The sequence below is a fragment of the Octopus bimaculoides genome, chromosome 4, assembly GCF_046866305.1.
Source record: "Octopus bimaculoides isolate indiv1 chromosome 4, ASM4686630v1, whole genome shotgun sequence".
In the NCBI taxonomy this organism is placed as follows: domain Eukaryota; kingdom Metazoa; phylum Mollusca; class Cephalopoda; order Octopoda; family Octopodidae; genus Octopus; species Octopus bimaculoides.
Window position 1 is genome coordinate 94,082,303 of NC_142931.1, and position 16,565 is coordinate 94,098,867.

Here is a 16,565-nt window from a genome sequence, read left to right on the forward strand (position 1 = left end):
AAACTCTGTAAGAGGTGGACTATTGTCAACTAAATCAGCCTAAATATATTACTGATAGTTTGTCAATTGTTAGTCAATTCTAAGAATAAAAATCAATGTGAACTTCATCATTGTATATGGTGCATTCCAGAAGGTTTGAGAATCTTTTAGGAGAGGCAGTCATAACTGTCCTACATTATTGTAATTTTAGTGTATCATTACTATTCATCAAATAAACTGAACTGCCAACTTTTTTTATACAAGATTGAAGGAGATGGCTGTAAGAACACTTTGAACACACCCTACTAAACATTGCTTATCACAGCTAACTAGCTTGCAGAATGCAGTCAGGCTGAGAATACAATTTAGAACCTTGTTATGCAATAAAGTTTTGTGATAAACTGGGCAAAAATGCTACTGAAACTTATGAAATGCTCCAGACTGCTTATGGATTAACTTATATGAGCTGAGCATCTGTGTTTCACTTGTATAAGTAGTTCAAGGATGGTATAGAGGAGGTCAGAGAAGATGAAAGATGTGGGAAGGAGAGGGATGCCAGAATATCAGAGTTGGATAAGAAAATTCACAACTCTCTGGATGATGATCACCATGTATAAAAAGCATAGTTTGATGTTGATGTGGCAATTGTACATGAAGAATTATTCATGAAGATCTAAACATGAACAAAATTTGTGCAAAGTTTGTTCCCAGGATGTTCAGTGACAAACAGAGGGAAAGGCGCATTGGTGACAACAAAGAGATGATTGACCTTATTACCTCCAATTTTAGAATACTTGCATCTTTGATAACAAAAGCTGGATCTATTATTACTATTCTGGTGATCAAGTACTTGTTAAAGATAGGCATCAAAACTCTACAGTCCAGACTTTGCTTCCTGTGACTTTTGATTACTCCCCAAGCTAAAGGAGAACCTCAGGCAGTCATTTTGAAGACGATGAAGGGGGTTATGACATTTTAGAGGTCTTCCATGGCACCTTCATGAAGTAGTTAGAGTGCTACAGGTGCATTGAAGTCAAGGGATCTTACTTTGAAGAAGATTAAAGTTTTGCACTTTGAAATAAATCTCTCTCCTGAAAAAGTCTCAACTTCTGTAATACACCTTGTTTAATTGAGTGTAAAAATATTACATAACTGAATGTCATTAATATTTCAGCTTACCAGATTATTGCCACTTCACACTTCACACAGATGAATCTTCCTACATTGAATTAAATTTACAGCAACTTGATATTAACAACTCATGTCTGCCAAGTTATCTTGACATGTCGATAAATAATTGTAAGTTCTTACTGTATCTTTTATCTTTTATTTGTTTCAGTTATTTGACTATGGCCATGCTGAAGCACTGCCTTGAAAAATTTTAGTTGCACAAATCTACCCCAGGACATAAAGCCTAGTACTTATTCTATTGGTCTCTTTTGCCAAACCAATAAGTTATGGAGACTAGTTGTCAAGTAGTGGGAGAGACAAGCAGAGATGCAAAGGCACACACACATAGATATATACAGGGTGTCCTGAAATTAAGGCAGCCAAAGCTTTGGACTTTACTAACTGTTAATAAATGTGATAAAATATGAAAATTATACATCATTATAAAACTTTAGTGTGCCTGCTTTTTGTTTCAGACTATATAAATTCAGATTTATAAATTAGCTAATGGCTATAGACCAAAATACAATCACAACCCTCCACAAAGGAGGTGAAAATAATATAGCTTAAAATTAACTGAACAATAGTCTGGAAAATTGTCAAGAAATTTCAAGAGACTGGTTCCACCACTGATCAACCTGGACATAGTCGAAAAGGAAGTGTGAAGACCCCTCAGCTTATCAAAAGTACCAGAGAAAAGATATGGTGAAATCCTCATCATTCTCTCAGAAAACTGGCTGCCACAGCAAAAATAAGCTGAACATCAATGTATTGAGTACTGAAGGACAATCTCAGAACCCACCCCTACAAGATGATCTACCATCACGTGCTCACACAAGTTTATAAGGCCATGAGACTGAAGAGAAGTCGTCTTATCCTGCATCAGATAGCTGAAGGCATGCTGCCCAACTTAGTATTCACTGATGAAAAGAAATTGGACATCAAACAGACAATAAATCACTAGAATGACCAACTTTGGAGTGTATCTTGCTCTGTTGAGTGTAGACTCGTAAATCAACGTCCAAATTCAGTCTGTTATGGTTTGGGCAACTGTGACAACCATTGGAAGGTCTCCTCTTGTTTTTGTGCCCTCAGATGTTAACATTAAAACCCAGCAATACATAAGTGACATCTTGGAAGCTGAACTGCTTCCATGGGTGAATGAACACTTTCACGGTGCACCTTGAAGCCACCAACAAGACTTAGCACCATCCTACAGCTCCAAACAGACACAACACTGGATTCAGAAAAACATTCCATCGCTCATAGGCAAGGATGTATGGCTCTTAAGAAGTCCCAATCTCAACTTGTTGGATTTTTCTGTTTGGCTCATTTTGGAGATGAGGGTCTTGAGCACTTCTCCTGCTTTGCTCAACACTTTGAAAGCAAAACTGCTCCTGGAATGGGCTTTGATTTCACAAGAACAACTGTGTGTTGCATGTGAAGCTTTCACACCGTTTCTGCCAAGAGGCCATAATATTCTCCATGCAAGCTCCATCTCTTCAGTGTTCTGTAGGGATGGGTAGATAGTGTTTGGATGTTGAGTGTGCCTCTAGGCTTCATCAGAGGGTCTAAATCGTTAGGAGAGTCGACACATACAAGAGTCAGTTACTAATAGGTACAGTATATTTTTCTTATTGAAGAGGACATAAGAAGAATAGGAGCAAGACTTAGGGTGTGAGAGGAGTAAAATTTAGTAAAATGGATTAGTTATAAGAAAGCGAAAGTATTGCCTTCCATGATTCATGTTATTTTGTCCAGTGGTGGATAGGTAGGTATATTCGTTCTAAGGATGAGTTTTTTAGGAAGGGTAAATTCAGGCAGTGGTTCTTATTTTGTTTACTTATAAATACACATTATGCTTGTGTTTACAGTGGTGGGTTTGAAAGTATGGTCCATGTTTCAGAGGTGGAAGTTTATATGTAGGATGCTAGTTGGTACTAAAGAGAGTATGGCACCAGGTGATGAACAAAGTACTGTGTTCGTGTTCATTATTTTTTCAGTCAACAAGTCTCTGAATCCTTGTGTGCAGTGGTTGTAGTCAGTCCTGCAACCTAATTGGTCAGCTATTTTTTTGACAACTTTGATGTGGTTCTAGTTCGTTGATAGTTAACAGATAACACAAAAACAAATCAGATAAATAAATAAGTAAATAAATAAATAAAAAAATAAATGGATAAAAAAACCGTGGCCACTATGGGCAAGTAGGAGAGCAAAATAACATTCAAACTAGATTAAACTGAATTAAATTAAATTAAATTTAGACAAGTAAATAAATAAATAAATGAGTATATGAGTGAGTACAATAACCAAAGCAATATGACTAAGAGGATATGATTTTAAGGGACAGCATAAGAAAAAAATAAATTATTTCAACCGTATAGAAATAAAAATAAAAATGTATATCTATCTATCAGGGGAATCAGGAACTGGACAGAGGATTCATTTTTGTCAGAAGGTGTAATAAGGAGGATTTTCTGGTAAGGGACAACAAATGGAATGGACCAGATCGGTTGCTTGTTTTTTCTAATTATTTTAATGTATATCTTTTTATCTTTCCCTTCCAATACTCTATAGAAAATCTTCTTTCTGTACTTTTTGTTCACACTCTAACAGACATACATTTTATCCTGTGATTTACGAGTCTACACTCAACAGAGCAAGATACACTCCAAAGTTGGTCATTCTAGTGGTTTACTGTCTGTTTGATGTCCAATTTCATTTCTTTTCATACTAAGTTGGGCAGCATGCCTTCAGCTATCTGATGCAGGATAAGACGACTTCTCTTCAGTCTCATGGCCTTATAAACTGTTTGATATCCATTTAACAACATGTTAACTGAAACAAACTCTAGTGAAACAATCTCCTACAAACTTTATGGTATAGAAAAGAAAACATGACCAAGATTTTCAATTTTATTTTAATATTTCACTCTTAATTTTCAAGTATAATTTTCCTTTGTGAGTAATGAAAGAAAAAGTTATTTTAGTATTCTAAAAATGGAAGTATATTATTATAATCTTTTGTAGTATCTTTTCCATCTGAAACTGGTTATTCTAATCATCAAGTCTCCATGCAAGCAAAAAGTATACACATTCAATACCTAAAGAAAACTCAATGTAAATTCCTCATACTTCTTTATGTTAAATCTGTAACAGGTAAGTTGTGTACCAACATTTATTTTTCATGTTTAACATTGATTTCTGACTAGTTTACAAGACCAATTTTTTTTAAAAGGTGGGCATATTTAATTGAATATATATATATATCATCATCATTTAACGTCCATCTTCCATGCTGGCATGAGTTAGACAGTTTGACAGGAGCCAGCCAGATAGAAGACTACACCAGGCTTCAGTATCTGTTTTGGCATGATCTTTACAGCTAAATGCCCTTTCTAATACCAACCACCTCATAGAGTTGACTGAGTATTTTTTACATGGCATAGGTGTATGGTTAAGAAGCTTGCTTGCCAGTTATGTGGTCTTGGAGTGAGTGTGGTGGATGGAAACTGAAAGACACCTGTTGTGTGTGTGCATGCATTCATATGTACCCTTGTCCTAACATCACATGATGGTTGTAAATGGGCATCATCACACAAGTGAAGTTGTTCATTTCTAACCTTCTATAAAAAACATGTCTTGCTATGAGAAAATATTACAATGTGTTGTATCCTCTATTGAACTATTATAACACCCACTCCAGTATAGCAGTATAGTTAGTTAGACAAGTAAAAACACAACTATCTATCTTGGACTACTGAACTGACACTCCTCAACTTCCTATATCACAGTATTTGTAATGATTATCACATACAACTCATCACATGGGAGGGGTGTTACTATTCTCTCTATAACATCTCCCTTTTAAGTTTTTCTTTTTTAGGGAGTATAATTTTATTTCTTTTATTAGTAATAATTTTTACATCATCTCACTTCCTTCTTTTTGAGTTTTTGTTTTTTTCATACAGTTACATATTTAATATCTTTTTCGTTCGGCATCCGCTTTCAGGAACTCCATACGTTTTCTTTTTCTTTTGCTTGTGTATCTGGGTTCAATTATTTGTAGTGGTGTTGGGACTTGAAAAGCATTATATAACCATTCCATTGATTTTTCCATTCTCTTAGGTTCTTCCATTCTCAATGAATCTTTAGTTAGTTCATGTATCTCTTGTATACCCCTTTTCTTCCTTTTACCATGTATAGCATTTTTGCTATGCATTTGGTAATCACACCATGTTTCCAACTTTGTTTTCTGTTCTTATATGCCATAACAAATACACTTTCACCAATTTTGAAATATCTTGCTGTATTATCCATAGCAACTTTTCTTTTCTTGCCAGGTAGCAATTTGTCGAAGACTGATTTTATTTTCCTCGCAAACATCAGTTCCACTGGTGACATACCTGCTGGTGTATTTGAATTTGGTGTCATACAGTATACTCTTAAGAATTGTTGTAGAGCTACATAATCCATGACTTCCTTATTCAACTTTCTTAGGGCTCTCTTAAATGTATCAACATAGTGTTCTGCTTGTCCGTTAGATCTGGAATGGTATGGTGCCATAGTTACATGTTCAACAGCAAACGTTTTACGAAATTTTTTTAACTGAAAAGACACAAATTGCATTCCATTATCAGACACTATTGTGTTTGGGACACCAAATCTCGCAAACAGCTCATGTAAAAAGTTTGTCACAGCTGAGGAGGTTGGCTTTTTGCACTTATGAATGTTTGGCCATTTAGAGAAACTATCTACTATCTACTATCACTAAGTAGTATGAACCATTTGAGAGACCAGTGAAATCGATGTGTAGTCTCAACGATAGAACATCTACTTTTGGCCAAGTTTCACTTTTTATTGTTGGTAATTTTGCTGCTAGAGCACACCCTCTGCAGCCTTTTACTAAATTTTCAATTTCTCTATCCATTTCTGCCAGTATATGTAGTTACGTATTAAAGCTTTCATCCTCAAAATATCTGGATGTCCAACATGAAATTCCCTCAACATTTTCTTTTACAATGTTTCAGGTATTACTACTCTGTGCATACATCAGTACGCCATCACAAATTGAGTATAGGTTCATGTCTTGGTTTTGTTTCACACCAATCTTGTTCCTATTTACTTTTCTTGTCCACTATTCGTTTCTATTATGAATTTGTCTTTTCTACAACTAGTTTTATATCTTCAAGGGTCACCATTAATTTTTGTATCACATTCCACATTACATTTTTTCATTTCTCCTTCTGATCTTAATGGTTCACAGTGTTTCGGTATCAGTCTGGACAAACCATCCACATGCCCTAGTTTTTTTGACAGTAAATATTCCAATTTGTAATCATAATTCAATAATGTAGGGCTCCATTGCTGTAGTCTATTTGCTGTGTGTGTTGGTATTCCTTTTTTAGAACTATATATTGACAGTAGTGAGTGATGGTCTGTTTGTAGACAGAAACTTCTTCCATGAATAACTCTACGGAATTTTTTCAGACTGAATATAATTGCTAACACTTCCTTTTCTATTTGGCTATGGTTCTTTTCAGCTGGTAGTAATGATTGTGACGCATAAGCTATAGCCATTTTACTCCCATCATCATATTTGTGTAGGAGCACTTCTCCTTCACTATAATCACTCACATTTGTAGCCAATATAATATCCAACTTTGGATCAAAATGCGTTAATGATAAGTTCAATTTTAAAATGTGTTTTAATTTGTCAAATGCCTTCTGACACTTATCAGTCCAGCACCATTTTGCATTTTTCTTTAACAGATCATTGAGTGGGGCCCTTACATTGTGTGTATTGGGGATATAATTTTGATAATAATTCACTAATCCCAAAAATGCTTGTAGCATAGTCACATTACTCGGTGTGGACATATTTTTTATCACAGTTGCTATGGATGGATCCAGTTTTCATCTGTTTTTATCTATTATCTGGCCCAAGTATTTAATTTTTTTCAGAAAGGACTCATATTTTTCTTCACTTTACTTAAAACCATGTTCTCTTATCTTTTCGAATACCCTCTTTACGTGTTCTACATGTAGTTCATGTGATTCACTTTTTATTAGGTTATCATCTAGATAAGTGATAGCAAAATCACTGTCCACCAGCATTGTACCCATTACTTGTTGAAATATGGAAGGGGCTGCTTTTACACCGAAGAGAAGCCACTTAAATTTAAATAAGCCATGGTATGTATTAATGGCTAATAATTGTGAGCATTCTTCTTCTACTTGGATTTGTAAATATGCCTCCCAGAGGTCTAATTTTGAGAAGAAATTCCCTCCATTCAGTTTTGCAAACACTTCCTTAGGACTTGGCAATGGGTAGTTATGTGAGATTAAGCAATCATTCAACCCCGTTGAAAAATCTGCACAAACTCTTAACTTAGTATGTTTCTTATTAACATAGACCATAAGTGCTGCCCAATCTGAGTGATCCATCTTCTCCATTATTCCTAGGCTTTCAAGTCTTTCAAGTTCCTTATTTACCTGTTCTAGCGCCATGATGCGTACATTCTGTTTTGGCTTAAATACAAGTGTTGCACTTCGTTTTATTACAATTTTTGCCTTCATTTTTGTGCAGCAGCCCAGTTCATCTGAGAAAACAAGTGGAAATAAATGTTTTCTTTTGCGTTTCAATCCCTCAGCCACATTACAACCTTCAACTGAACCGACTATATTCCCAGACAAAACAATTATGGGCACATTTCACATTTTGAACAGTTACATCCACTCTGTGCCAAGTAGATTTACTGAATTTTTGAATGCATATATCTTTACCTTTTCCATTTGGTCATGAAATGTCACATTACACACAAATTCACCTACAAAATACAACCTGTAGGGAAACCACCTCTCTCGGTTATATATTTACAAATGCGAACGTAGCGAGTAACATCTAGCCTTCAGCCCGCCTTGGACCCTGCTGTGTCCATCACTCTGATCGGTTCTTATTTGCGTGGCATTTGTCACTGGTTCTGTTTCGCACCAGGGTGCATACCAACCAATTGTGGCCTTCTGATAAGGTCACGTGAGAGAGTGTTTTTCAGAGGCTTCTGGAGCCCCTTTTTCTCTATAAATAGCCTGCTTTATCCACGCCAGTTTGTCTCGGCTTCAGATTTCTCTGAGGTCTGGTCGTTGACCACACAGAACACCAACCAGCCAGTTTCCAGTGACGACATCAACACCACCGTTCAAATGTTTACTACAGTCTCGTCACCAGTGGCAACATGATGCCACTACATACACGCTACCAACAGCAACCGCAGCTTCTCCTGACGCTGTTAGTGTGAATTGTTTCCACCGCGAAGTAACAGCCAGATCAACCTATGAGAATCTCCTGTATTCAAGTAACCGGCTCGGCATAGAAGCCTCATCTTCACATCACGTGACTTAGCTCTGCTTTGAAGCCACAACCTCTTATATACAGACTTTCTATTTACTGTGTACCTGAACTATGAACTGGTGTTTTCTTATCTTTGTGTTCAGGATGTTTATCGTCCATGTTACAGACTCTTTTCCATGCTCTGTATTTCTCATTCACTCACACACACATATTTATGTATACACACTCTTGTTCACACGACGGCCTGTCATATATATTGTGTTATTATGTCGCACTCACTCACACTTACACAGACATTTTAGTTTATACCAATAGACCTTATTCTCTATATATCTTTAATGGTTGTCTCTCTCTTTCCTTGCTGGCATTTCCTTGCATTTCACATGTGAGCTCTCTTATGTTATGTTATATATTTTGTGTCGATTGTGCGACGCGTTAAAAGGAGCCTGTTCCATTTGTCACCATCTCCTTGGTTCGCACAGTCATTTCTACAAATCTTTTACCCATGACACTGTGGGCTACTTTAGTAGATTTACTTAATTTCAGCTTACTGATATACTTCCAAGTTTCTTCATTCATAATGGTAATATCACTCCTAGTATCTAACAGCCTTTTTACTCTTATATCTTTAATTTTCACATTTACAAATTTCCTCTTTGTCACATTACCGTTTTCTTTCAACAACATCTTGTTTATTCTTTTTTCTCTGTTCCAACGTTTTGTCATCTTGGTTTTATAGTGTGCTTTTACATGTCCAATTTTTCCACAAAGAAAGCATTCTGCTTTCTTAAAATTTTACATAATATGTCTATTGTATTTTTAAAGTTTATATCAGAAAGTTTTTTCAAAAGTACATAATCGTTGTAACATTCATGTTCTCCTGCTGCCAGTTTTTTTAAGATTAGATGTGTTTTCATATTGTTGTCTCAATCTTTGCACTCTTTTTTGAAGATCTGTTCATATCTTCTATAGTACACCTTGAAGATAACTCCCTCATCTGGTTCATACTCAAATTCCATCATTGAGTTAGTAACATAATCTGGCGAGAACATCTTTACAGCATTCTTTTAATGAAATGTTAACTCAATAATGGAATTTAAGTATGAACCAGATGAAGGTTTGCTCAAGTTGCAAAAACAGCAACAACAACAACTGAAAGAAGAACAACAACAATTACTATTACAGCAATAAATGCTACAATTCATTAATTGCAGCATTTGTTGCAGTAATAGTAATTGTTGTTGTTCTTCTTTCAGTTGTTGTTGTTGCTGTTTTTGTAACTTGAGCAAACCAGCCAACAAATCTTCCATAATTTTGCGATTTTGTATACTTAAAATTTACACAAAAAAACTTTTGTGAGTTTTGTAACTCTATGTGAGTTTGTTTAATCCTGGTGAGTTTGTTAATTCCTTATGAGTTTGTTAATTCCTTATGAGTTTGTTAATTCCTTGTCGCCACTGTTGTAATCCTCAGTTGGACTGTTATTTCACCCACTCTGAAATAGCAGTATAGTTAGACAAGTAAAACACAACTATCTATATTGACTTCCCGACTATATTGACTCCTCGACTTCCAACATCACAGTATTTATAATGACTAGCACATAGAAATAAGTATGAGATATGCTAGAAATAAGTATGCGATATTGTAATTTTATTCATGATAGTTTCTGTTACATCTCAGGAGGATCATTATGCTAATAATAAATACATGCATTGGCTCTATTTCATTTCTTTTATTTTTACCAGTCAACTAGTTGACCATTTATTCAGTTAGCTAATAGATTGTTTGATTAATCATTGTTGATAAACCTAGGTTCTTCAGAGGACTTTCACCACCATTCAAACCTCATCAATGACATGCCCGCTCAACTCCAAGTCTGCTTCAGGTCTCTCTGTTTCCTAATTTACAGATTCTAATGTTATGTTTATAGAAATGTGAGTGAGAATATGTGTGAGGTAAAGTGTGTGTGTGTGTGTGTGTGTGTGTGTGTGTGTGTGTGCGTGTGCATGCATGTGTACGTATGTGTGTGTGTGTGTGTGTGTGTGTATGTGTGTGTGTGAATCTATGTGGCATGGTTTGGATTCTGTAAGAGTGCTTATGCATATGTGTGTGGGCATGTGTCTCTATATGTGTACGGTGTAAATTCTGTGAAATGTATGAGTGGTTAGGAGCCATAAAAACTGAAGATTCACAGAAAATTGATTTTCTCAAATAATATGGAGGTTCCCTTGAGATAGTAGATAATTTCTACTACCTAGGTGGCTTAATCAGCAGTAGAGACGAACGTTCTGAAAGTGAAATTGTTAGACTAAGAATAAGATGGAGAAAATTCAGAGAGTTTTTACCTCTGTTGGCAATAAAAAGTCTTTCTCTCTAAGTAAAAGGAAGTTTATATGATACTTGCGTACAAACAGTAATGCAATATCGTAGTGTGATATTAAGCTCTGAATGCAAAAGACATGTGAAGACTAGAGAGAAATGGAGCTAGTGTGTTCCATTGGATGTGAATGTCAGTTCTACATATATGACAGAGTATTAATGTACTAAGAGAAAAATTAAGCATAAGGGGTATCAGATGTAGTGTGGAAGTGCTTCTGCACTGGTTTGGCCATATGATGCATATGGATGAAGATAGTTGCATAAAGAAGTGTTGATTGTTTAAAGCAGGTGGAGCTTGTGGAAAAAGGAAACCCAGGAAGACCTGGACAGAGTTTTGAAGACTGATCTAAAGATGCTGAGCCTTAGAGATGATTGATGATTTTCTGTGCCTGAGAAGACCCATCCATCACAGCAGAAATGATATCCTAAAACCACCTTCATTGTGTTTGTATGTTCAAGGCCCTACCCCTGCTCCACACTTGCTACCCAATCAAGCATTTGCTCTACATCACATCACACTTTTATCTTTGCTACAATTCAGCTGCTGTCATCACCTGAGAGCAAGATAATCACATGTTACATCCCCTCCCTCTCAGTTACCTTCCTCCTTTTTCCCCCTGAAACCACTTCCATTTCTCATTGTCATCCCTTCCCACACTATTTCCACCTGTCATTTCTTTTCTGTGCCTTCAGCCATTGCTCTTTCTCTCTCCTCCTCCCTGTCCCCCTCTTTCTTTCTTTCTCTGACATACTCCAGTCTTATCTCTATCATTCTCAATTACTGCCCATATCTACCATCAAACTTTACCATAATCAAATTCCTGAGACACTCCAATATCTCTCACCATCACTTGCTACATTCTCCTCTATAATCCCCCCCCCCCATCTCTAACCATCTCTCCTTTCACTGTTATGAAACTTACCTCCTATCCCCCCACCACTACTGTATTCTTTCCAACTTTCCAGCTACTCCCATTCATCCTTATATACTGCAAAGTAGTCTTGTATCACAATTGCAAGACTCCTGGGCTTCTGTTTCCATTACACTCTAGCCTCCCAACATTTAGCATAAAACTGTTGCTCCACGTCTCCCTCTCAAATACTACCCATCCCCATTTAGTCAAAGAGGGTTTTCTCTATTCTTTTTTCCTTTTGCCCCTTTTTCCTTCTTCTGGCAATATGAAAAAACACCCAGTATGCTTTGTAGAGTGGTTGACATTAGGAAGGGTATCCAACTGTAGAACTAACATCAGAGCTCAACACAATCCTACAGCTTGCTGGATCCTGTCAAATCATATAGCCTATTCCAGCATGAAAAATGGACTTTAAATGTTAATGATGATGATATTTATTTTATAGTTAGTGTCTTTGCCTTTGCACGTGTTGGGAGGGGGTGTTGCATGCATGTCATGTGTGTATAGACATTCAAATCCAGCTGTTTTACTTTTTGTGATGGTACAGATAAAATCACAACTCAATGATTCTCTTCATCTTTCATTTTAATAACTCAAAGCAATAAAGAATGAGTATTTCCTCACTGAGCATCCTGGGAACAAAATTTGTATAGATTCAGGTCTTCATGAATAATTCTGTCTACAGTTGCTACAACAACTCCAAACTGTATACTTATTGTCTTTATTGACACACAATGGTCTTCATCTAGAGAATTGTGAATTTTCTCACTCAGCTCTGATATTCTAACATCCCTCTCCTTCCCACATCTTTCATCCTCTCTTACCTCCTGTATACCATCCTGGAACTTCTTGTGCCAGCAAAAAATAGATGCTCAGCTCATATAAATTAATCCATAAACAGTCTGGAGCATTTCATAAGTTTCTGTTGTATTTTTGTCCAGTTGATCACAAAACTTTATAGTGAGCTTCCAGATTGTCTTCATGGCCCATCTGCATTTTGGAAAATTGTCAGCTGTGACAAGAAATGTTTATTAGGGTATGTTACAGCCACCTTCTTCAATCTGGATTTAAAAAGTTGGCAACTCAGTTTATTAGATATTATATACTAAATTTATTATTACACACTAAAATTACAATATATACTAACATTACAGTTATATAGTAAAATTACATTAATGTAGAGCAGTTATAACTGCTTCTCTTAAAAAAGTCTCAAAACTTCTGAAATTTACCTTGTACACTCTCCCATCCCAATAGATATAAATATAGAATCTGTAAGTTAGGAGACTCGATGAAGATGTGGAGTAAACATGGCATGTCATTGATGAGGTTTGAATGGTAGTGTAATAAAAGTACTCAAAGGGACTTTGTTTGATTGACCAAATGATTAATCAAACAATTGATTAGTTAACTGGTTAAGTAGTTGAGTAATAATAATAAAAGAATTGAAAAAGACAGTGCATGTGTTTCTCACTGGCATAATGACCTTCTCAAAATACAAAAATGAAATATTCCTGATAGATTTAGCTTCTTATTTTATGGAGATATGGATCTTCTTTCTGTTTAATAGTTTACAAAACCTGAAACTAAATTCTGCTTTTATGAAGGCAACAAGACTTGGTGAATCATTTATCTTTTATCTGCCAAAATATTTTACAGTTCCTTCCTGCTTCCTCAGCCCCACTATTGATGTCGTCAGTGGACCAAAAAGATTCCTGAATGTTCCACAAACTGCACTATTTGACCCTGATGTGTATGTATTATCCTACTTATTAGTATTTGTTCAAGGATCATTAATTAATACATATCTCTTTCATTAAAATTTCAGTCTCTAGACAAAAAAGATCATGCTGCATCCAGTATGTTAGTGATTGGATAATAATCTCACTATTTATATTCTGTTCCATGGCTTCAATATTTATTCCCTCTAATTCGTAACAAGCATAATAGTCTAACCTCCCTCAGTTATCATTATTGACAGCCAAGAAAGTTGTGAAAAAGCCATGAGCAGTGTAACTCATTGCACACAACAAGCTTATAGCTTTCTATGCTCACTTCTATGGCACATTGATACCATCACCTTCACCATCAAGTGAAGGTGACTGGTGATGATATCATGAGACCATCCCTAGTGGATTGGTATGGACCCTCACAGATGGGCTCATTCAATAGCTTCTCATTGAACTGAACAGATCAGCTAAAATGCAAAGAGTCTGAAGTCAAATTTCTCCTACTTGTAGCATGAAAACCATTTCTGTGTACTTGTTTCAGTAATAGTGCCTTCTCCATACACAGCACAAATGTCTCAAATGATTTTGGTGACTTTGGGACCTTGACTGAAAGCAAAGAGAAGTAGCTGTCAAAAAGCTCATTTTCACTGACTTTGCACTTTTATGTTTGAAAAAGGGTAAAATTTATTCAAATTTCAAAACAATAAACAAAAGCTGTTGAGAAAGAACAGAGCAACAAAAGGTCATAAAATGCTATGATAAATATATTTTTCATGTTAATTTGATAATATAGGAAAGAAATAAATGAATTTAGTTGATGACCCCCAAAAAATTTCAAAGCATTTTTATGAAGGAGATGCAAGAAATTCTTCTTCTCCAACATCATGAAAACATGCTGCTGCTACTATAACATTCATCGCCATTAACCCTTTCTATATTACATATTCTAACTGCCTAAAGTCTACATCCAAACAGTGAATTGACCTTCCTCAAGTGGAGCTGATTTGTTCTAATTAACAAGAACAATCACTAATTTTACTATCATTAGTCATCACCACTACTAAGGACACCATTCACTACTGCCTCCCCAACATTTTAAAAACCCACCAACATAAGCCATTAATTGATTAATTATAATATAACTTATATAATAGCTTCAAATTCTCAACATTTTTTCTTTTTGTTTGTTTAACAGGAAAGAATGTAAATGGACATTCAGAATTAAACCAAACCATATTTTACTGCTTGAGATTACAACAAACACAAGTGCAATGTCAGCTTACTCCTCTTTCTCATACTATGATGGTAAGGGAATTCCCAGCAACAAGAGTCTGGATTAATTTTTATTTTCTTAATATAGCTTGATAATAATGGTTCCTTACATTGGGTCAAGATTACAAATTTGTTGGGTTGAAATTGATTGGATTAACACTAAAATGTGTCTGGGATTTCGTTTATCAATACTATGAAAGGTAAAGTGGATGAATGGCAAAGTGAATCTTGGGATGTAAACTTGGAGGATGAAACTAAATACCATGAAGTACGTTAACTCTAGCATTCCCCAGTTTCTGCCATACACATCACATAAAATGTTTAGCTACATTTCTTCCAGCTCTTTACAGTCTGAGTTCTAATACTGCTGGGGTCAACTTAGCCTTTCACCCTTTCAGGTCAGTAACATACTAGTTAAGTACTAGGGATCAATACAATCAACTAACACCCTCCCCCTAAAATTGCTAGGCTTGTGCCAAAATTTGAAACCATCCTTATTGTTTTTATTATTGCTTACTTAGCATTTTGTTGATATTTTGCCAGCATTGGATTACTACATGTCCAGTTGCATTATACAACCTTAGATATCAAACATCTTTCTTATCATCCTTGTTGTGTCAAACAAACAGGCTTTTTAAAGAGAGAGGAAATTCATTTTGATGTCCAACATCTTCAACTAACCACTCAAACTTCTTGCAACTTGTTCTTAAGGCTCCTATTCTTTGAAGTTTGTATTTTAGGCTCTGGTATTTTTTCTAATTTCTCATATTCTTTTTCTCATTATCTTACATTATATGAGCAAGTAATGTCAGTTAAGCATCACAGTCTATTATCGGGGATGGAGCAGCATTTCCCATTCAAACTGCTCCAGCCTCTGGAATGTCCTTCTTGCTGTATGTGGCTGAGCAATATCCTGATAGAAGAAAACCTTTCATTTTGAAATCAAAGATGATCATTCTTCTTCTAGCGCTGGTATCAATGAATGGTTGAATCACCAAACCCAAGCTTCTCTGCTAGTTCCTTAACAGTTACAATGGGATTTTGTTCCACCAAGGTTTGCAGGATGTCTTTGTCAAGCTTTACAGATCTTCCAGGATGAAGCTCGTCTTCTAGGCTGCAGTTTCCAGCTTGGAATTTCTGAAACCATCATTGACACTGACTTATGCTTACTGTCCGATTCCCATATACTGCACTTTCTGTTGCATTGTTGCCTTCATTGAACTCATAAAGCAAATACGCTGAATATGTTCCTTTGACACTTCCATTATAACTTTCAAAAAATTACTGTAAAAATCGAACTGCACTCTTCAAAACTTGTACTAAGAATAAGTACAAATTAAATTACAACCTGCTTTTAAAGCAAGTTGTTGCAGGTAGTGTATTCTGTCCCTCTCTGTCTTTTAGTTCATGCATTATTTATGGGATGACCCAATTTATATGTATGTATGTGTGTGTGTTTATGAGTGTGTGTGTATATATATATATATATATATATATATATATATATATATATATATATATGTATGTATAAAGAAAGAAAAAGATAAAGAGATTAATGGCAAAGTTAGAATTATATTTTATGTATAAAGCGGTTTCAGGGAAAATCCAATGTATCCCTTCATCGGAGACGGTAATAGTAGAAGAATGAATTATTACATCTATAAGAAGAGATTTGTAGTAAGAAGTGAGAGCGATGCGTAGAAGAAAGAACTCATACACACACACACACACACACATACACACATATATATATATATAATCAAGGATA

The 16,565-nt window shown here is 35.6% G+C and overlaps 1 protein-coding gene across 5 annotated transcripts in view; it reads left to right on the forward strand.

Annotated features, from left to right (window-relative positions):
- The window catches only part of LOC106877781 (uncharacterized), a 248,611-nt gene that overhangs the window by 200,698 nt on the left and 31,348 nt on the right, over positions 1–16,565 (forward strand). For all 5 annotated transcript variants that reach the window (XM_052967253.2, XM_052967252.2, XM_052967255.2 and 2 more), the window contains 4 exons: positions 1,154–1,278; positions 4,179–4,307; positions 13,455–13,548; positions 14,721–14,830. In XM_052967253.2, the coding sequence (XP_052823213.1) occupies positions 1,154–1,278; positions 4,179–4,307; positions 13,455–13,548; positions 14,721–14,830 (458 nt within the window). The remainder of the gene's footprint in view (positions 1–1,153; positions 1,279–4,178; positions 4,308–13,454; positions 13,549–14,720; positions 14,831–16,565) is intronic.